General features: G+C 36.3%; 3 protein-coding genes and 1 non-coding gene across 4 annotated transcripts; 1 reads left to right on the top strand and 3 right to left on the bottom strand.

Annotated features, from left to right (window-relative positions):
- Window positions 1-5,924: 5,924 nt before the first annotated feature.
- On the bottom strand, window positions 5,925-7,519 carry LOC132186844 (fasciclin-like arabinogalactan protein 10). Its single transcript, XM_059600939.1, has one exon. The coding sequence runs from the start codon at window positions 7,409-7,411 to the stop codon at window positions 6,155-6,157; it is 1,257 nt and encodes a 418-aa protein (XP_059456922.1). The 5' UTR covers window positions 7,412-7,519; the 3' UTR covers window positions 5,925-6,154.
- Window positions 7,520-14,407: 6,888 nt separating this feature from the next.
- On the top strand, window positions 14,408-18,119 carry LOC132188654 (growth-regulating factor 9-like). The gene is made up of 4 exons (XM_059603172.1): window positions 14,408-14,649; window positions 14,806-15,147; window positions 15,874-16,629; window positions 17,519-18,119. The coding sequence occupies exons 1-4, from the start codon at window positions 14,604-14,606 to the stop codon at window positions 17,914-17,916; spliced, it is 1,542 nt and encodes a 513-aa protein (XP_059459155.1). The 5' UTR covers window positions 14,408-14,603; the 3' UTR covers window positions 17,917-18,119.
- Window positions 18,120-18,409: 290 nt separating this feature from the next.
- TRNAV-AAC (transfer RNA valine (anticodon AAC)) lies at window positions 18,410-18,483 on the bottom strand. The gene has a single exon. It is a non-coding gene; the product is annotated as a tRNA-Val (tRNA).
- A 914-nt stretch (window positions 18,484-19,397) lies between these two features.
- LOC132187582 (serine/threonine-protein kinase Aurora-3) lies at window positions 19,398-22,009 on the bottom strand. The gene is made up of 6 exons (XM_059601936.1): window positions 21,736-22,009; window positions 21,396-21,638; window positions 21,193-21,288; window positions 20,036-20,250; window positions 19,876-19,948; window positions 19,398-19,767 (listed from the first exon to the last, which is right to left on the bottom strand). The coding sequence occupies exons 1-6, from the start codon at window positions 21,859-21,861 to the stop codon at window positions 19,669-19,671; spliced, it is 852 nt and encodes a 283-aa protein (XP_059457919.1). The 5' UTR covers window positions 21,862-22,009; the 3' UTR covers window positions 19,398-19,668.
- Window positions 22,010-22,378: the final 369 nt, after the last annotated feature.

Raw genomic sequence — 22,378 nt, forward strand, 5'->3', positions numbered from 1 at the left:
TGTAGGATTCGAACTCAACTCATGCAATAATATTTACTTAATCACTTTAAAATTTTTTGGAAACTACTAAACTACCACCCTAATGATCGCTTCTTTTGATATATATATATATATTTTTTGACATGTCCGCACAAGGGGGGAGGGGGATTCGAACTAGTGACCTCCGCTTCATTAGGCGTAGTCCTAGCCGATTGATCTACCTCTTGGAGATGCTTCTTTTGATAATTAATTATTGCCTCATGCTTCTTATTCGGAATTGGACACTCGTATAATCCAACTTGATGCAAAAAAAATAAGGAACTGGTCGAAAGACAAAAATAATGAAGACAAATAAACTTGATATATTAATTAAGTAGAACATGTTTGATGTTTGAGCTTAATCTTATCTCACTTAAATTGATGGAGCATGCGGGTTTTAATAAATATTAAATTAGGGTTCCTTTTTTTTATTTGAGTTAAAATACCAACAATACTCGTGGATTGGTTTGTTTCCAACTTCGTTGTCCTCTAGGGACAGATTGAATCTTGACATAAACAGAAGGCAGGCAAGGCATGGTATGGTTTATCCAATTTTTTAAGGTGTGAATGGAATCTTATGATGTTTAAGATGATGTCATATATAAACTTTCACCAATTTAACCCAAAGAAAAAAAAAAAAAGCATAATTATTATTTAAGATATAGGACAAAAAAAAACTTAGAACTGTCTTAAGATTGCGTTTGAGAATAGAGTTTTTAAGTTAAAAAGAACTTTTTGTGCAAAAGCTTCAATTTTTAATTATGCTAAAAAAGTGTTTTTTTGGCTATTCTTAGGCATTTTGATCTATTAAAAGCGCTTTTAATATTTTTTTATCAAACAAGTACTTTTTTCTTCAAACAGACTTTTTAAGTGTTAAAAGCACTTTTAAGTCCCTCAAACGCAATTCCAAATAGGCCCTTACTATAACAAGGTAGGAAAATTATCAAGTATATCACATGTCACTTTCCACGTGTCACTATTTTTTCTAATTTTTGGATACTTACTCTCTAAATTAAAAATCTAATGCTTCAGTCTCGGATTGAGATCCACGACAATTAATTAGTTGTCTAATTGCCACTAATTTGGATAGTTAGTACAAGAGAGTTCTTATAAAATCACTTATCTAAATAAGTGGTCGGATAGTTTAAGGTTCTATTTGTTTCGGCATAAAATGATTTATGAAAAATATTTTTTGTATTTCTTAGAGTTTGATGCGACGAAAAATACTAGTCAACAAAAAATATTTATGTTTGACCGAAAATTTTTATTTAATTTTCGTAAAATGGGTTTCAATTTTCCAAAACTATAAACTATTTTATGAATTTGAGCTTCTCATTCTCAAGTCGACGAATCCGGAACGGATGTCACTGGGACTCTGCTGGAAGAAAAATGTTTTCCATTTTCTGTCAAAAAAACATTTTATTTCAAAACAAACGAAGCCTAAAATTGATTTGGACAACTAAGTCTCGCATAGGGTTTCTGACAATGACAATTGAAATAATTATTAACAGTGATTAATACTCTCTGTATCAAGAATCTAATGCATCAATTTGGATTGAGATATACGACAATTACTCATTCAAATTCACAATTTGGGTGAATCCCTAGGAGTATAAGTTATGGACCTATGGTATATAATATTTGTATAGGGAGGCTTAATGCAATTGGTGGTTGGTATTTTTAATTGGGTGTGTTACGCAATACTCCTAGCATGCGAGGCGGCGTACGACCACATCGTTCCACGGGTTTAGCACGCGTCTCAAACTCAATTGGAGACTGACTTTTTCTTTTAATTTTAAATGCACATTAACAAAAAAGAGTTGACTTCCATGGTTTTTGCTTGGGGAATGGAGATGAGAAAATTGTCCAGCAATTTTTTTTTTTTTTAAAAAAAAAAATTCTGGCCATCTATTTCATCCAATAGTCACCATTTCGTTATGTGTCCCATTTAATATAAAAAAATAAAATATTATTATTATTTAAAAAATACATATAAATTAAAATAATAAAAAATAAAAATAATTATTAAAAAATATGGGGTGGCCGAACTACCCCATAGGGGTTGGCCAGCCACCCTAGTTCAGCCTTCAACCACCCCCAAGGGCTCCGCCATCCCCAACCGGCCCTTGGGGGTGGCCGAACCATCCCCTAGGCTGAACTGGGGTGGCCAGCTATCCCCTATGGGGTGGTTCAGCTATCCTATATTTTTTAATAATTATATTTAATTTTTATTATTTAATTTTTAAAAAATAATAATATTTTATTATTTTATATTAAGTGGGACACGTGGCGGAATGGTGACTATTAGATGAAAATGAATGATCAGAACTTAAAAAAAAATTGGTGGACAGTTTTCTCAATGTTGCCTGGGATCTCAATTCTTGCTTGAGTGATCTATAATTTAAATTTAAATTTATTTTTTAAAGGTGCCTTAAATAAACGGATGCCCAGGCCTAAATATGGGTCATCAAGTTGCAGGGCAAAATTTTTTAAAAACTTTCTATAAATAGTAAGTCCTAAATAATACAATTGAATACCTATTTTTGACATTTTAGACAACTCCTCCTAAGTTTTGGCCCCACAAAAAAAAAAAAAAAAAAAAGGTCTTAATTTTGCCTCTAATCATGGGCTAGGGCATATTGTCACGACCAAACAATGCTGCATGAACGTGACAAGGTCTATATTTTATATAGAAGTATTTTATGGCAAATCTATTTGGATTAGATAAATTTTGTGGCATCTTACATTGTTTAGGTATGGAAATGGAGATGAAGATGTACTTATATGTATACTTACACCTTTATGACATCAACACGTTTTAAAGTTGTGATGGTTATGATTCCATCATAACTCCGCAATTAAGCCAGCTTTTGTGTGTGTAATACTAGGATGGGTGACCTTCTAGAGAGTTTGATTAAGGGAAGTCAAAAGTGGATAATATTGATTGTCATTGGAGTAGGGTCTTACAAATTTTGTATACCGACTTAATAGATTTCATTAGTGTGACACTGCCTTAAATATGATACGTATTATAATTTTATTAGCTTTGACATGTCACACTATTTTAATTAATGGACGAAATTTGACTATAGAGAGTATTTTTTTTTTTTTTTTTTTTTTTGTAACATACCTAAAAGACCTCTAAGCTTATTTTGATGTTACAATTAACTAATTGTAAACCAGCTAAACCCGTGAACCGATTTTACTTTTTTTTTTTTCTTTTAAGAAATCCCAAACCATAATTCTATCTAAAAATCCAATTAAAAAAAAAAAATCTATGATATTGGGATCACCCCGTTTGCATGTGGTCCGGGTAAAAGCCCATAAGTCCATCTGCTTGTTGTCCAATCAGCCCGCGAGCAAGTGGTTTGGGCCAACCTGCATGTATGTCCTTCCATCGAACCCAACCACAACAATAATTCGATGTCTCTTTTTTTTCTTTTTTTCCCCCTGTTCACAACATGCAACAATGATGAGAGTTTAGTTGACATTTAGCAATCCACCAAGAAGACATGAAGGGAGAAGAAAAAGGTCCAACAAACCAAGGATGGCCCATGAAATCGCATTGGTGTCTTGTCACTTTTTATAAAGCTCGCTACTCTCAATTGCACACCAACAAACTTCAAAGCTCAAACTTTCCGTTGAAGATGCTAGCATGGACCGATTCAAATGGTCATACTTTTTTAACTTTATTGTTTTAATTTTGTGTAAAATTTGTTATCTCATTGGTAGTTGACGAGCAATTTGACTTGGGTTCATAAATGAGTGGTCCAACGGTGTTGGGTAAAGCACAACGGTTGGATTAACATTAAAAATGCTTTTGTTTTGAAACAATTAGCGAGGCAATCCGTACAAGGCCCAACAAACCCCCCAATGATGATTAGATTTTGAGATTAGAAAATGTTTTTTTCTCTTTAAAAAAAAAATTGGATAATGATAAGAGAAATTGAAAGAACATGATCCTTTCGATTTTAAATAAACTGAATAATATTCATTTAGTTATAGTGAAAGGATATTTTTGTTTTTTTACTTTTTGAGGGGACAAAAATCTGCTTTTAATATATCTAATTGAATATTATCTAATTTATTTGAAACGAAGATAATCTAATTCGAAATTGAGAAGGGTAGCAAGAGGGCAAGGAAGCGACGGAGGTAATGGAACAAGAGAGGGAGTATATTCCCTACATATCTCAATAGGTTAGGTTGCGTGAGGGGTCCGCCAGGCAGCCCACGACATATAATTGGTGCTAGTGTTGCTACCAAATTCAGAGACTTGTATTTGGTCGTGTGTCCTGACAAATCAATTTCTATGATTTGTTTGATTTGGCTCCCCTATTATTAGACAAACACTACCGACGAACATATAATGCTTTCCATCAACTCAAACTCTCTAACCTATCATCCATGGAGAAATATATATATATATATACACTGAAGAAGTAACCAAAATCGATTCTCTGAATTGTTTTGCTAAAAACAAATAACTGGAAAAAGAAAAGAAAAAATAACAGACAACAATCAACAAAATGTATTTAAAAAGAAAAAGAAAAATCAACATTATGTTAAATATCATCAATGTGACTTGGCATTTACTTTGGTTTAATCACATGCCTATACCTAAACAATAAAGCACCTACACAACGTCGGAATTTAACAAGTTTTGTGTTGTTTGTCAATGTGGGCATGACTTATGTGGGAGCTTAATAACCTATAGATTAACAGTTAAAAGTGGTTAACTCCATTTATGATTCGGTCAAAATAACATAATACAATGAGATTAGTTAAGAGAATAAGAAGATAATGATTTTATAGAAACATATAATAAGATAAATGTAAAACGAAATAATATGGAATAAAGAAAAGAGAGAAAGACACAGAAATTAAGGTGGTTCGGTACATAGCCTACATCTACGCACTAAAGGCTCAATAGGCTACATATTTCCTTAATATATGATTTGAGTTCATAGTTCTAAATCAAATCAACAATAATCACAAATCAAAAGGATTTATATCCTTAATAAAACAAATAACTATCTTCCTACAAATTTCAATCATTTTTTGATAGGGCCACTATTTAATTACAAATAAACCCTAAAAATAATAAAGATCAAAAAGAACTAAAAGTTTTGGACTAAGGTGGTCAACCACCTCAAAATTGCTGAGGTAGTTTGGCTATAGACCTATAATCGACTAGAGTGATTGTCTATCCACCCCATGGCCATGTCAATGGTTTGGCTACCCTTGCCAAGGTCCTTGAAGTCGGTGGTTCAGCCATCACTAGATTGGTTTTGAACTACGCAGAGGTTACCTACATGTCTCATTTTGCAACTGCAATCCCACTTGAATGGCTCATATAATCAGCTCAATGAAATCGTGAAAAAATAATACTACACATTCTCTCATTCTCCATGATAATCTATAGCACTATTCAATGGTTGGGCAAGCTTATTTCAGAGCTAGCCTAAATAATCGATCTTCAACATAAAATATAGACAATGTAAAAGTAAAACCACCCTATCGCATTGATACCCTAAAGCAGTGCCATTCTTCAGACACAAGATAGACTGTGAGCCAGTGAACCATAGATAGATAGAGAGAGTGGCACATACGCGCGTTGGACCACTCTCGACCAGACCTTATTATTTATTAATGGACTCGACAGTTCTACGTGGAATAGTGCTGCGCGTGCACTACTGTCCTACCCTATATAATTAAATTAAAAATTAAAATACAAATAGAAATAGAAATACAAGTAGTGTTGCTTTCCAGCCAACCCATTCGCCGCAACAGAACGTATCTATATATCTATCTAGCTTCTGGAAAGTAGAAAGATCGGACCCCACTCCCCGGTCCTCTCTCCACGTGGGCTAACAGTCAGATCCAACCACCTCATCCACACAAAAACCAAACAAAATCTCATCCATTCAAATTTAACAGTAACTGCATAAATATAATATCAATACAATCTCAAAATAAAAATAAAAACACAAATAAACGGAACAAGAAGCATCCTCCACCGACTCCCGTCCTCTACCCATAAATTAAATCCAAAAATAAATTAAGGTAAAAGTGAGAAAAGAAAAAGAAAAAGAAAAATAGTAACTCAAAAATTTAAACAGGCATCTCAAATTAGTATTCAGGACAAGACAAATGAGGAAATGACGGTGACCAGTACTGCGCCCAACGCAGAAGCCTTCACGTGACCAGCTCCGTTGTCCGAGGTACTGTTCTCAGAATCGTGGGACGGCGCGTCCGACGGGGCACCTCCCGGCGTATCTGTCGGCGGAGCAGGTGGAGACGCAGTTGCCGGAGACGGTGCCACACTAACCGGGCTCGGCGCCAAAACTGGTGCGGGACTTGGCGACGTGGTCGGCACCGGCGCCGGGGCAGGCGAAGGCGATTTTCCGAACAGCTCGGACGGAAGAAGCACATCGCCCACGGTGAAAATGGCTAGAGGCGTTGAGTCGAGCACCGTGTCGGCGATCCTGGACGAGTCGACTCCAGTGTGAAGAGTGACCTCGTCACCGGCTGTGGTAACCTTCAGTTCGTACTTTCCGGCACCGTTGGTTGCCAACGTAGTGAGCGGATCCTTGGTGGTCTTCAGCGTCCCGAGTGGAGTATAACCAGCGCGTGCATGATATAGTAGTAGCGAAACTATTTCGGCATTGCTGAGCTTGCTCAGATCAGGCACACTAGGCGCCTTAAAAGCTTCATCGTTCGGCGCGAAAATGGTCAAACCCTTCTCAAGTGCTGACTCATAAGTTTTCTTCACACCGTTAGTAGTAATCAACGACGCAAAAGTTTTACACCCAGCCTTTTCAAGGGCGGCTGTTATATTGACGTCCGAAGCTGAAGGAGCCGGCGCGGTGAGCATCCCCGGCGCGATGATCGGCGAGTTGATCTCGAGGACGGAGACGTTGTAGGGGATTTGCTTCACAGACTTGGTGTAGCTGGAGTCGAGCTTGGATCCGGGAGCCGCGGAGCCGAAGCCGACCTTGCCACCCTGGAGGTCGGTGATGTTGACAAACCCCAAGTTGCCAGGGGCATTTCCGGTGGTTTGGTAAAGAGTGGTGGTGAGGGTTGTGCCCTTGGAGATTTGGTGGAGCTTGGGTGGGTCGTAATAGTCGAGAAGGACGAGGAGGCTGAGCGCCTTTTTGATGACGGAGAGGGGGTGTTTGGCTGCGAGGGCGGACATAGCCGCATTGTTCAGGACGAGGACAGTGATTGTTTGGCGGCTGTTGATGTCGTCGGCCACCTTTGTTTGGCTCAAGTAGCCGTTGAAGACTGAGTACTCGGGGTGGCCTGAGAGAATATCGGTTATATTGTGGGCCGAGATGGTGGCGGTGAGGGCTGTGAGAGCGAGAAAGAGGAGGATTGGCTGCGATGCTGCCATGGTTGGGCACTGGAGAGCGAGAGAGAGAGTGAGGAGGGGGAGTGTGAGACTGCCCGAGCTTAAAAGAGATGGGGTTAGGAGAGTTAACTAGGGTTGAGAGGTTTCGTTAACCATGGTCAATGCAACGGTCAGGGGACGGGAGGGGGCCACGTGAGAGTGTGAGGGGGCAGCAGGGTTTTGCTCACAGCTGGAAATGAAAAGGAAATTCTGTGGCATATTTCTTTGCCAATTGTTCCTGCTTCCCTTTTGGTTTTTTTTTGTTGAATTGACGAGAATGGCCTTTCTTTTTGCTTTAGGGGAGTTACGATGAAGATGGTTCTCAACGGCTCTAAAGTCTAAACAAGCCCAAGGTTGACAGTTGGGGAAACTTGATAATCGAATAGAAGGTTCATCATATGATCACATGGAACTGAAATACATGTGTTTTTTTGTAACATTGACAATGAGGCAAATTATGTACCGCGTAGTATATGAAAAACTCTGCAGACTTCAAGGACAATTGTGTCAATTGATGATTTGAGATACGAATATATTATGTAAGATAGTATCAAAGTACTAAAAACTTTTTTGCTTCACCACTTCGGTTGATCATTGAGGGTTACTTTAAGAAATGGTAAATGCATGATGGGTTGAGGTTTGTGGCCTTTGGGCAGCCTAGGGGTCACCACTCACTTGGCGTTAGAAAGATTGTTTTGTATAAAAATTGTTGGAAAAATGTAAAATGGGTTCAGTTTATTTGATTTATAATTAGTTTTATGTGGTATTAAAATAAATTTATAAGTAAAAAATAATTTCCTCTTTATAGTTAAATTTTATTTATAGTTAATAGATAACAATAATGTGACTCGTCAGAGCCAATAAAATTGTAACACGTGTTTTATTTAAGTCAATATCACCTTAACAAAATATATTAATTCAGTTGGCAAAATTTGAATTTATGGAGTAAATTATTATTTTGGCATATCTTAGTGGCTTCTGAGTTCATTTTAATATCAAAATGAACTAATTGCAAATCAGATAAACCATATGGACTATTTTTTTTTATTTTTTCCTAAAAACAAATGAAAAAAAAAAAAAAAAGCTATACTGTAAAAACATTGATATTGAATAGAATTTTTCAAATATTAACCATTAGTTTTTTTTTTTTAAAAAAAATGATAATTTTTTTTGTCATATTCATCATGTATCATTTCATTGTTTGTCATATTTAACTATTATTTATCATCTTATTGTTTATCCTAAGAATAATATATATATATATATATATTGAGAAGAATCCTAAGAATAATATTGATATAACAAAAATTCTACTATTGAATTTAAAAATAATGATTAAAATTTAAATAATTATGCTCTTAGAATATTCTAAGAATTATTTTAATAAATAAATAATTTGATCCAATATTTAAAACCCTTCACAATTTTATTAGTTAATCTATTATAAACCAAAGTCTGGCTACACTTCATGACGCTTTACATCTCATAAACCCAAGTTCTATTTTGGACTTTACCTTTATACATTTTGGGTCTCTTTGGCAAAAGACCTTAATGGCCCCATTCTATTTTTCAAAAAAATTCAATTTTCTAATACTCATTGAGAAATCTATTCTTCTTTTAGTTTTGCCTATACTAAGGACTTGTTTGGGATTGTGTTTGAGGGGTCTAAAAATACTTTTAACACTCAAAAAGTGTGTTTGAAGAAAAAAAGTATTCATTTAGTAAAAAAATTAAAGGTGCTTTTAAGGGTAAAAAAAGTATAAAAATGCCAAAAAAAAACTTTTGGCAAAAGTTTAAAAATGAAACTGTTGCCTAAAAGCCATTTTTGATTTAAAAGTTCTATTTCTCAAACACAATTGAAAATAGGCTCTAAACCTAAAATCCTAGTTCCGCTTTTATGTGATTGGATTGTTGTCAATATATATATATAATTGAATAAAAGCAAAATGTAGTGGTTAAGGCAATTCACAGTAATAAACCTAGGCTTCTAAGGCAAACCACCCCAAAATATTTTGCTTAATTTTCTTTATTGCTTCTATTATTTTCCACAATTTATAATTCATTACAAATTCCAATGACTTCCATTTCCAACAATTCATATGATTGTTGTTATAAATCATGTTCAATGTTCTTGAACAAGCTTATGGACGTGCTACAAAATGTATGAAGGCAATTTTATTTTTTTTATTTTTTCTAACAAAAGGGTAAGAATGGACGACCAACTATGGCCACTCTAGTCGAGCGTAACCATGATAGCACCTAAATGATGGAAATCACAAACACTTTTTCAATACCAATTGAATTGCAGCCTGACCAAGTCCTATTAAGACGAACCCAAGGTGACTAATATTAATTAAACTTGTGTAAATGATTTTTCATTGCATATAATCGAATCCATGCCCTAGTACGTGTCTAACCTTATAGAGATTTCCTTGATACCACTGATTGTAGCCTGACCAAGCCCTACTAAGACGAACCCAAGGTGACTAGTATTAATCAGGCTTGTGTTAATTATTTTTCATTACAAAGAGTCGAACACACACCTTACTAAATGCCCAATCTCATAAAAATTTTCTTAATACCACTAAACAACTGTCATTATTACAATTATGGAGGCAATTTGAGTGATTGTAAACCTTCCCATAATTCTTTTCTTGTAATTGTGAGTTGTGAAAAGTCGTAGGAATCCAGCTTTTGCAACTTTCAATATTTATTTTGCATTAATAAGGGACATTCGACCAACTGTGTACCACTGAGCAATGGGCCACACTGCTCGTGCTTGAAATCATATGTGACTGTAAAGAATAAAAAAAGAAATCATATGTGACTCATTTATTAAGTGCTGCTGCATCCACAGGCAAATAAACTATAGCTTCACAAGCACTTTCGACTACAACGAACTGATAAGTTTAATAGATATCATTGCATGATCAAATTCATGCTGGGGATCCGAACTACTTAGGGTTTGGTCTAGTAGCATTTGGGTTATATCGATGGCCCGTGGAGGCTAAATTTTAAGATTGAATCTCATAATAAAAAGCGCTCGGAGTTATTGGCTTGAGTGCTATTAAATTATTGGTGGAGTTGGTGTTAAGTTATGACTCGAACGGTCTTAAGGGAGTGCCTGCCATTCTAACAGTCGAGACCCCTATTGAATGATGCCCAACAAATAGATACTACTATGGTCATGTTCAAGTAGAGTAACCACTAACAGTTAAGACCTCTACGTAACTTTTAAAAGCATTAGAGAACGAATGATAAGCAATTTTAAGGCAGGAAATTAACTTTTAATAAAGGCGGGGGTAGTGGCAACTCGAGTAATGCTACGTACCATCTTTTTGTTTTCTTTTATCCCTTGAAGTTAATGTGGCTTTAAAAATAATTAACATTAGCTTTTAATTATTTTCAATGGTAATTTTTATTTAATGTTTGTACCATTTGGTATTACTGAATCAAGTCAATAGAGTGGACTGTTATGAATATCGACTGTGTATATAAGTTTTCAAGCACCTCACTGTAAGTGAATTATACTTAAGTGGACCCAAAACCTATATATATATATATATATATATTTTTACATGTCCACACAAGGGAAGAGGATGGAGGATTCGAACTAGTGATATCTGCTTCATTAGACGTGATTCACAGCCGATTGAGCTGCCCCTCGAGAATTGGGTTAGAGTGATGTTGAGATAAATGGATGAACGATTGTTTGATTTGGTGTATCTAAAAAATATATTTAAGCTACTGATGAAAAGATCTTGCAACGCTTCTAATACACGAAAAATCATTGAAGCATGAAGGCAACTCAATAAATTGATATTAGACATTAAAAAATAAATTACAGTTTACATTTATATTATATTTAGTGTGTCAGCTAATTTTTTTAAAATTTGTTATTGATATTTAGCAATATTTTAATAAGTAATTTTGCATTTCTTGTCCTTTGGATGAAACCCCTAGCTTCACCACACGTAGATTAAAAGGAGAAAACTCTTTCGGTGCCATTGCATAGCTATTGTGGACATTTTCTTTTTAACTTTGTAAAGTCGCATGTAGCCTGAAGCCCGAAGAGGCTACAAACAAAAACAAAGGCCTAAAAGCAGAAGAAAAAAAAACAAGAAAAGAAAAGGTTGAAAATGGGTTGGCAATTAAGCATCTAGTCTGCCTCAATCTGAAGCAAGACCTTGCCTTTCATCTGTTGAATGGGTAATGGGTATCCAATCAATACAAAATATCTCAATTTCCCTTTTTGGTTTGTTGGTGATGAAAATAATCGAACAATGGTGATTTTAAAACTCACGTAACGTTTAAAGAAATTAAAGAAAATAAAAGTTATATGCGGCTTACAGTTTTCTCAGTTTTATGAGAAGGTAAAGGGTATTGAAAAACATCTTCCATCGATTTGTGGAAACTCTAGAGCAATATTTTCTTTGTTTTGTTCAAAAGGTGTTAGATCATCTTGAATATGATAAACAAAGTTCATTTACTTTCCGAAATTCACAGAAAAATAAGAATAAAAACGTAATGGGAGTCATGGGACCATGGTTTTTTGTTTTTGATGGTGGTTAATTTATGGTATATTGTCGGCAACAATATAACACCACATGTGTAGGTTAAAGATTAAAAGTACATTATGTCTTTCAATTGGATGCCATGTGACTTTTATGGAATAATGCCAGAAGTAGGACGTTTATTCTTTTTATTTTTTTAAAAGTGATGTGATTTTTAAAATTATTATTGAATTTGTATTGATCATATTAGATTTTGATCTAATTATAATTTTAAAAGCTACGTCATATTTGAAGATAAAAAAATAAAAATTAAAAAAAGAAGACAAAAATGTTACGTATAGCATCACTCGACTTTATTTATTTATTATTTTCATTTTTCTTGTTATTAGAAAAAGAACCAAACATAATCTAAATTACATAGAATTTGAAATTTTCATTGTTGAGATTATTAAAGGGTGAGAGCATTTTCTGAAAAAATGAGAAGGCTTGTATTTAAAGATATTAAAAAGATAGAAGTAGAAGGACTATCATTCTTTGCTTTACAATAGCATAGAATCTATGGATTAACTTGAATCAGCTTTGTAAATATTTTTATGAGAAATTTTACTAAGCATTTTAAAGTGTCTATCTCCCAGTATTCTTGTCTACTTGACACATTCACATTCATTTATTTTTTGAAAAACAAAAGAATAATAATAATAAAAATACTATGAGATGAACACTTGAAAATGCTAAGTAGCATTTCTATATCTTTGTAAATGGCATTGACTGAACGGTCCGATCAATAGGAAAAGGAATATAGCATTTGAATTTTTTATTTATTCTTAATGTGCCATTTGGGAACATAACTTTGAGCCTATTTATTGTCATTATGTTTGGAATTCAAATCATTCCCTTTAAAGAATCCCATTTATTTTTCTATACTAGAGAAATGATATACACACTTACACGTTCAATTGTTCAAGTGTACTTGAAAATGAGATTAAATTTTAAATGAATCACTGTTAAATTTTAAATCTAGTAATAATTTTAAATGTCACCTCAAAAGTTATACATTCGAGAGTGTGAAAGGAAAAATAGAATCCCATTTATTTTTTCAATGTTTTTAAGTGAACCAAGTATGCCATTTGCCCCCTCCTACCCTTGGCTCCGCTCAATAGTAATTAGTGAAGGTGAAAGCTGCAAAACTTTGGGATAATAATGTCAAGTAATTAGGAGCAAAGTCTATGTTGTATGAAGAGTGATTTGCTCATAAAAAAAAAAAGGAAAAGAAAAGAGAGAGAAACTGGTTTTGTAGCCTCAAGGAATTAGTCTAATAAGTGTCGGTGGCTCTTGGGTTTGGGTCTAGAACCTCTATAAATGTAGCTAATTAAAAAGAGACTAAGTCTAGAACCTCTATAAATGTAGCTAATTAAAAAGAAACTAACCTCAATTAGATCGTGATGTAAATTTGGTATTTTACACATTCTATAAAAAGTATCCACCTCAATTTGAAAAAAACATATATATAATTTTTCATACTAAATAACTTTTTTTCGTTTGACAAAATACTTTATAGACAAAATACCCATTGCTAAAATCACATGAGTTATTGTCTTGGTTGGTTTTGGAGACTTCAGTGTTGAGAGTTTGAAAGTAGGTGGGGAATATGTGGTGAGTGGTGGACATTGGGTTGAACAAATAGAAACGTCTATGGTATTGATTTGAATTAAAAATATAATGTTTTCATTTTTATTATATTTTGTGTTTTTAACTCATGTATCAAATTTCTATTAAAGGCTGTAAAAGTAGATTTTACGCTATATCCGATAGGAGGGGCTTTTTTTTTTTTTTTTAATTTTTACTTCAATGGGCCAATCTGACATTAACATCTTTATTTTAGGATGGGCCTCCAGGCCCAGTAAAATGAATTGGACAATGTTTTGTAGACAACCTTATCATAGATCCAGCCCATAGTGATCATTCTATCTTGCCCAACCCAATCCCCAAAAAGCTGAGAAGGAAACAAACAAAAAAATTCATTGGAGGACACTCCTCGGCCACTGCCAAGGCCCACCTGTCACTGACCGCGCACACGTGGGCCCCACCCCATCCACTCTCTGACTCGGGCCCACGTAACGGAAAACCCGATGATGTGTCCTCCTCTGCCTCAACTAATTGCCAGACAGCCACCCTGACAGGGCGCGTGGGCGCCACCCTCGGTGATCAACTAAACGCTCCAGCAATTGGTGCGTGCGTCTCACTCCCTCGTTAGTAAGCTGAGCATCAGCGCGTTCCCGCGTGATTTCCTTCTGAATTTTCTTTTTTTTTCTTCTCGCCTGCTCAAGGAGTGAGGACTGAGGCGGAGAGTTTCAGAGAAAATTAAAAGAAGGCTGAGATTGTCAGATCATCTGACACTCTGACACCGCTTTAACCTCACGTTCTCTCTCTCTCTCTCTGTCTCAGCGCGCTGCAGAGAGACAGGTTTGGGTGGTTTTGCTTTTGGCCTTTGAATTGCGCTTTTAAATTAGTATGTCAATGTCTGTCAACACTCGCTGTCACCCCCTCAGTTGTTTCAGCTCTTGCTTTTTGCCTCTTGAATTCGGCCTTTTTAACATTGTCTCTATCTCTTTCTCTCTCTCCCCAACACTTATACAAATTGGGTTTCGTTTTCTCTTGAATCTTGATGATGCTCATGTGAAATGGAAGCTCTGCCGCTTCAAACTAGTGTACCTTCTTCGCATTCTGGTTCTCTCTCTCTCTTTCTCTCTCCGTCTGCCTATTTTTCTTTTATATATATATATTTAATTTTTTCATTTTTGGTATCTGGGGTCAGTTTTTGTTGGCTAATTTGAATGGTGCAATAACTAATAATCTAATATATATTGTATATGTTGTGTGAAGGAAAAGGAGGAGGTGGACCCCAGAGGATGTCTGACGAGGAGAAATCGAGGGTGGAGGTTGAAGAGAAGGGGAAGGGTGGGGTGGTGAAGGAAGCACAGCCACCGTGGATCAAGCTGGGCCTTGGGATTGGTACTTACTCTGCTGCTCCTGCACAAAACCCCGTGAGTGAGCACGGAAAGCCTGCGTCGTTGACACCAGCTCAGTCGCATGAGCTTCAAGGACAGGCCCTCATATACAAGCACTTAGAGGCTGGTCTTCCTATTCCTCTTCACCTTCTCATTCCCATTTGGAAGAGTGTGGCTAGCTGCTTCGGCCCTGCTATTTATGACCTTTACCCTAGCTGTAAATCTTCTTTTTCTTCCTTTCAAATGATTCTTGGCTTATTTTGTGCTACTATTCAATAAGGTTTTAATTTGGTCTATTTATATTTGTTATGGATATTAAACAAAAATTGGTGTGAACTAATTTTAGGAATTGGATTGAACTGGGGTTTCCTAGTTTCAGTGGATTTGTAAGTGAAATATTATTAAGATTTTGTACATGCATGTGTATGTTTGCGCCCGTGTATTTGAGATGGGTTTAAGCTTATAAGACTTGAGACATGATATGAGATTATGTTAATCAGATCAACCATGCTTCTTTTGTTGGATTTTCCATAGGATGTTGATCTTGGTTTTGTTTTCTTAGATGGAGGTGTTTATTACTTATTAGGGTTGTAATTTGAAACGGGAATCATATCAGATTAGTTTTCTCTTGGTCCTGAGAATGTTTGTTTTAAAAATTCTATATTGGTTTTGTTTATCTGAAATGATATCAGTCGTGTGGCTCAACATGAAATTTGAAATAGGTTTATGTCAAATAAAATGATCGCTCTTCGTTTCTATGAGCTTGCTACTTGAGCGACATTGATGTTTGAGATGGATTTGGGTTTGTCAGTTGAAATTGGTTTATGTTTACTAGACATGAGTTATAAGATGCGTTTTCATTAATTTGATATTGCGGTGATCTAGAAAGTTTCAGTTAAAGATTATGATCTGGCCTTCGTTTCTTTTTGTTGGTTGTGTTCAGTTATAGGCTATTTTAGCCCTCAGGGGTTTGACTATAGGACCATGACGGATCCTGAACCGGGAAGGTGTAGAAGAACTGATGGGAAGAAGTGGAGGTGTAGTAAGAATGTGGTTCCGGACCAGAAATACTGTGAGCGGCATATGCACAGAGGCCGTCAGCGTTCAAGAAAGCCTGTGGAAGCTGTTGAAATTTCAATTTCTTCAGATGCAATGCCATCTGAAAAGTTAAATGACAAATTGGGGGAGCTAAATGCGAATCGTGGCAACCCAGAAGCTGTAGGGCTTCGACTCATGACCCCATCTTCCAATCATAAGACCTCCACCACCATCATCTCCATTAGCAATACTGGAAGGAAGAAAAATGCTTATTGTGACACTATTACCACCAGAACCCACATCCCTACGATTGCAGCAAGCACGACCGTCCTACCTGCTGCCACAGCCATGAGGATCACCACTTCCCCTGCCACTGCACCCCACCTCACACCTGCCGCCACAGCCATGAGGATCACCACTACCACTACCCCTGCCACTGCACCTACCCTCACGGCCAATGCCAACAAAAAAGTTGACAAGAATACTAAGAGAAAGGATATGAGTGGTAACAAAAAAATTGACCAGAATACCGAGAGAAAGGATATGAGTGGCAACGCTGTCGGTTACCATACCGGCATGAAAAGCAGCAACAACAGGGCTAACAACATAAGTTTTGGGATATCACCAGGATTGGGCTTCTCACCAAAGAGTGTTCTTCAAGGTAATATTAGTAAAATTGAAGCCCCTTTTCATCTGAAAAATATATTTGATGACATTGTTGAGGCCCTAGATGTTTTTTTTTTCCCCTCCCGTACAAAGAGAATGCTTTCTTGATATTGTTTGGTGGTACAAATAGATGGGCTCCTCCATTGACCTTCACATGTAGGTTGTGTGATCTTTACGTATGTCCTTTTAGTTTGTTCTTCTAGATTTATTTTTTTCTTTTATATATGTTTATGAAAGTGCTTTCTCATCAAGGTTCTTAGGTAATTGGGACTTGGTCTTTATGCATTTGATTTGCTTCTGTTGATGGCAGAATTCTTTTAGTTCATTGGTTTTAAAACTTTGATGCTTTTATTTCCAAAATTTCTAATCCATCAACTGCCATTAGCACTTTGAGGTGTAAGTTGAGGTCAAATCAACTTGATCAAATAGCTCATTAGGAGAATTTGTGTCTGATGTTTGGAACTTTGTCTCTTGATCCTGATAAATGTTGTGTCACCTCAAAGTTAGAACAGGATTAGGTGCTGATTATTTGTCATGAACTATCTTTATGCCTTTTTTTTTTCATCTCCCTGTTCATCACTTGGACAGCTGCTTATTTAGCTTCATTAGTGATTAACCTTCCTGATTTTCTTGTTTTTTTTACTTATTCTTCTTAGGCGTTCTCTTGTATACGGCCTGTATACTTGGGTTGCGCTCCTCTGCGCTTTTTGGTATATACAACATTACTTATAAAAAAAAAATAAAATTGATTGCTTTTAGTAGGGTTTTGTTTATTCAACCTCATCATGCCTTACTGAAATTTATAGACAGATCATAGTTTACCACATGTTCTCTTTTTGAATGATGAAAGTAAGGTTGATTTGCCCGTTTACTATTACTTTCAGTTCCAGGTTGCAACAATTCATGCTTTGGAAACCGAAATAGCATCGAGCTTGAACTGGGGAGGTGTAGAAGAACAGATGGGAAGAAGTGGCGGTGTAGCAGGGATGTTGTTCCTGATAAGAAGTATTGTATGCAACACATGCACAGAGGTTCCAAAAGGCATGCGGCGGCCTCCCAAACAATTCCTCTACCCACTGCTTCCACTGCTGCAAGCCATAGAGCTTCGCCATCTCTCTCATCAAGCATACCCAAGAAAGCAGATCATGCAATCCCGAACACAGATCTTTCCATCTCAATCCAAGCAAGTCCTCCACTGAGACGTAATGAGAAAAGTAGTACCAGCAGTAGCAGTGATACTACAATTTCAGACACCAGCATCACTGCCAATGAATATGGTTAGGTTTCTTCATAAGATGCTTCTCTAGAAAGAGTGAAAGCACTTGAAGAGAGACCAGTTTTGAGGCGTTGGTGCAAACAGAGGAAACAGTAATGTTATTTGTGTTGTTTAAGGAGGATATATGTAACCACTGAGCTTTCATGTTCTGTATCTTGTAACTATCTTGAAGCCTTTTGTTAAATTAAATGGGTGCCCTTTTTTTTTTTTTTTTTCTTTTTTCTTTTTCATTTTTCACTTTGCATTTTTGGGTCGGATAGACCAATAAGAGATGAGAGAGATTAATCAAATTATAGAAGTCTCATCCCCAAAATTCAACTTTGGTGGAGTGGATGGAGAATTGGTAGAAGATGAAAATATGAAACGAAATGCAAGGAAGGTGGAAATTTGTTTTTGACTGTTTAAACTTGGCAAGTATAATACTCGTGGTGTGCATAAATATTAGTATATTAGCAAACAAAAAGAATGGATTACGGAAGAAGTAGTAAGAAATACAAAATGGCGTCGCCCGGGTTCGAACCGGAGACCTTCAGTGTGTTAGACTGACGTGATAACCAACTACACCACGACACCTTTTGTTGACTTCGGTGGTTTGCTATTAACTCAATTATTCTCAGAGTCAAATAACTGTGACCAAATTTCCGGTTTGTGTACGGAGATTTTCTAAGAATTAAAAATTTTATAGAATTACAGATGGACTGGATTCTTGTTTGTGGACTTTAAATTCTTATTATTGGTCAGAAGACCGAACGTGTTTGAAACATCTTTTTATGATATTCATAATTATTTCATTCCAAAACATCTTTTGTACTTATGGTTATTACCCTTCTTGAGCATTTTAATAACCGGAGTAATAGGAGGGTTTCGCTTCAACTAGATCATCGAGTCACTATGCAAAGCGTTCTCTCTACATTGGTTGGATAAAGCTCGAACTTTCGCAGACGGGCATGGCCCAAAATGCCCCCATTTTCTGAGGTGGTTTTGTCAAATTGTCCCTAAAATATTAAAAAACAATACTAACGTGTGAAGTTGAGAGAATACCAGATACGTTTGGGCCAGGCTTGAAAGATCAGTTCCCTATGCATCATGGCATGGATATATTTCTTCGACTGGAGTTGAGCATATCAATCATACCAATTCAAATAATGCACCTGCATTCTTTATGGAGGGAGAAAGTACCCTTTGAGTCAGAGGGAATAAGCTCTGATTCAATTTATTATATGCAAGGGATGGAGGTTGAGTGGTCTAAATTTACATGAAAATATGACAACTCAGGTCTCCTCTTTCAGTTGTTGGACAGCATAATTCGAAAAGAAATGCCTGAGTCATATGCTAAATAGGTGCAGGTCTAGATGACAAATAACATGTATAATCCACCTTTGCAACAATCAAAGGTAAGTTGCAACTCTATTGTAGACCAACAAAAAGAATATTTATGAACACGGAACCATTACAACAATCAAAATAAACTGGCATTGACAATTCACTTTACCATTTGGATAAATAGATTAAAGAGATCCAATAAATCCAGTAATCTAATTTCTATGTTTAAATACGCGGTTGCAATGCCATGAACAAGACAGGGAACGTATACTCATATACAGATGGTATAGTACATGACGAGATATTGGAGGTTACAATGATGAATTCTGGAAGGTGCTTCATTTCGCCAAAAAAATTTCACCATTGGAAGCACAATTCAACCATGTGAATTCTTCAAAGCCATGGCAAAATCAGATCAGAAGTTTCAAATCCTACTTATCTGCAAATACCCATATGATCGGCATTCTTGACTATCCAAGGATGCTCCATGATCTTCTGAAGAGAGAGCCTTTTTGAGGAGTCCTTTACTAGAAGCTGCACATATTTTCACATTATGCATTCAGAAAGGCAACTAAACCAATTGACTGACAGCATTAGTTTACACCCAGATTTCAACATAAAAACAATCATTAACAAACTTACCCGAAGAATGAGATCTTTGGCTTCTTCAGAAACACAAGGGGTGGAAGGGAAGCTCAGGTCAACCTTCATTATCCTGGTACAGCCAAACAAAATTAACACAGTTCACGTTAAAAATTTCATCCATACTATATACACTGTAAAACAATTATCCGTAGCTTACCTTCTAAAGGTGTCAGTTTGACTCTCAGCCTCAAATGGAGGGACACCATAAAGAAACTCATAACAAAGGATACCCAAAGTCCAGTTATCAACTGCGTAGTCATGAGCTTTGTTCTCCACCATTTCCGGTGCTAAATAATCCAAAGTTCCACACATAGTGTGTCTCTTGCTTCTTGACTGTACAGACCATCCAAAGTCCGCAATTTTCAGTCGACCCTACAGATATAATTTAACTAGGTTAAGCGAAACATCCGTAATATGTTTTGTACTTCCTCAACGACAAAATTGCCAATGCAGGTTTAGTAAAAATATCAGAAATTCCAATAATTGACAAGTTTCTATCATATAAATGTAAAAAACTAAGAAGAAATGCAAAATATGCCTATTCTAAGCTTCTTAAGAAGATAATTGTCATCGGAAGTTGGTCAACAAGCTAACACCAAATCAATTAGGATTAAAACTTAGTTAGAGTTAAGTTGGAAGCTGATCAATAGCAATGCATCTTGAGGTTGAGCACTAGCACCCGAGGATTCTTTGGAAACTGTTATTCAAGTACAAAAAGGAAACCGACAGTAAAAAGAAGAGAGAAGAGAGTTAAAGACATTGTTCTGTTCATAAGCTCAAGTATGTCCAACCTCAGTCGCATTCATGATTTGTCCGACCATTTCTGCAAATACCATCTAAATACCAAAGTTGCCCTTACATACACATGCCTAAATAAAGTTAAAAGTCCACACAGAAATACTTTAACCATTTTTATAAGAATTTAGAATCATTGAAATCTGGATATTTCGTTTGAACTAAAAACACAGAAAATTTTGGGACAGCAATCAAACAGATAAAACTCTTGAATTGACTGCTGAGAATTTGGGGTAAACTTGTCAAGTATGACTAATACAAATTCAAGCCAGCAAAGATTTTCCCTGTAAGTTCACCTATCCAGAGCCAAAGTTCATACTAGTTCTAAAATAACCTCTCTGACTCCAAACTTCACTTCCAATCCACTAACAAAATACCCATCTATATCGTCAACACAAATCTTGGAAAAGAAAAGGTTCCTAGGCAAAACAAGAAAAAATAAAAAATAAAAAATAAAAAATAAAAAATAAAAAATAAAAAAGAAAGAAAGAAAAAGTACTGTAAGAAGTTGTGGCATACCTCATGATCAAGCAACAGATTTTCTGGCTTGATGTCCCTATGAATCACATCCTTCTCATGACAATAGGCCAATGCTTGCGTGAGGCTCAAAATGTACTAAAATTCACAAGGGAATATACATAAGGGATCTTTCCCAACTGATATAACTGAAAACCCAAAAGTATATGCGTACTAAATTTCAAGAGAGAGAGAGAGAGGAATACGGTGGCGGCTTGGTTCTCAGAGAGATGACCGGTTTTCCTGAGCTTGCCATAAAGCTCGCCGCCATGAGCATATTCGAGTATGAGGAAAATGCGTTCAGGGTCGTGGAACCACCCGTAGAGTCGCAGTATATTCGGGTGCCGAAGGCTGGTCTGGATCTCCATCTCCCTCCTCAGCTGGTGTTGGATTCTGTACTTCTCTAATTGCTCCTTGAAAATCACCTTCAACGCCACTATGTATTTGCTCTTCAAAATATATACATCATAAAAACAAAAAACAACAATCAAATCAAATCCAAGAAGACAACTAAGAAATCACAGCTTGAAATTTGAATCGAATTACCTTGGCTTCTCTGGCGAGGTAGACTCGGCCGAATTTTCCTTTTCCGAGGGGTTTTCCGATCTCGAAGTCTTGCATCGACCATTGCTTCTTCGGATTCGCTTCTCGCGCTTGGGTTTTAGAATTCATTCGTTTTGGTTTGTTTGGATTTCGGGATTATACTGAAATGCGAGAGAGAATTGGGGAATTCGGGGAGTGAGTGAGATTGAGAGGGAACTTTCGGGGTTTGAAAGCTTGGGGGATTTTCAAAAAAGGAAGAGTTTTACGGGAATTTGGATTTTGGAGAAAACGCAGCGTGCTGGGCCTTGAAGCCCAACTCTAAGGCATACATCCTACAAAACGCACCCTTTTCACGGGGACTGGTTGAAACTGCATTCGGCCCACAATTTTGCAGATTAAACGCGCATTTGTGAACAAAATCGCAAAAATTATCCCCCTAAGAAAGTGTTTGAAAAAAAAAAAAAAAATTTCAAACCGCAACTCTGAGAGTGGGTAACGCATATTCTCAATGTTTGTGCTCCCCATTGGTTTTTTTTTTTTTAACTTCTGTCAACCCAACAAATTGTTCAGTAAGGGTGACAATTTGTGTTCGCGTGTTAGATTCGAATCGTATTAAAATATATCGTTAAAACTACATAAGTCAACC

Source organism: Corylus avellana, chromosome ca7 (assembly GCF_901000735.1).
Source record: "Corylus avellana chromosome ca7, CavTom2PMs-1.0".
In the NCBI taxonomy this organism is placed as follows: Eukaryota; Viridiplantae; Streptophyta; class Magnoliopsida; order Fagales; family Betulaceae; genus Corylus; species Corylus avellana.

Coding starts and splice junctions, on each gene's coding strand:
- LOC132186844 (XM_059600939.1), bottom strand. CDS start 7,411: ATGGCAGCATCGCAGCCAATCCTCCTCTTTCTCGCTCTCACAGCCCTC.
- LOC132187582 (XM_059601936.1), bottom strand. CDS start 21,861: ATGAATTCTAAAACCCAAGCGCGAGAAGCGAATCCGAAGAAGCAATGG. Junction 20,251..21,192: donor ATCTGTTGCTTGATCATGAG/GTATGCCACAAC, acceptor TTATATCTGTAG/GGTCGACTGAAAATTGCGGA. Junction 19,949..20,035: donor CAAACTGACACCTTTAGAAG/GTAAGCTACGGA, acceptor TGGCTGTACCAG/GATAATGAAGGTTGACCTGA.
- LOC132188654 (XM_059603172.1), top strand. CDS start 14,604: ATGGAAGCTCTGCCGCTTCAAACTAGTGTACCTTCTTCGCATTCTG. Junction 14,650..14,805: donor TGTACCTTCTTCGCATTCTG/GTTCTCTCTCTC, acceptor TGTTGTGTGAAG/GAAAAGGAGGAGGTGGACCC. Junction 16,630..17,518: donor ACCAAAGAGTGTTCTTCAAG/GTAATATTAGTA, acceptor TATTACTTTCAG/TTCCAGGTTGCAACAATTCA.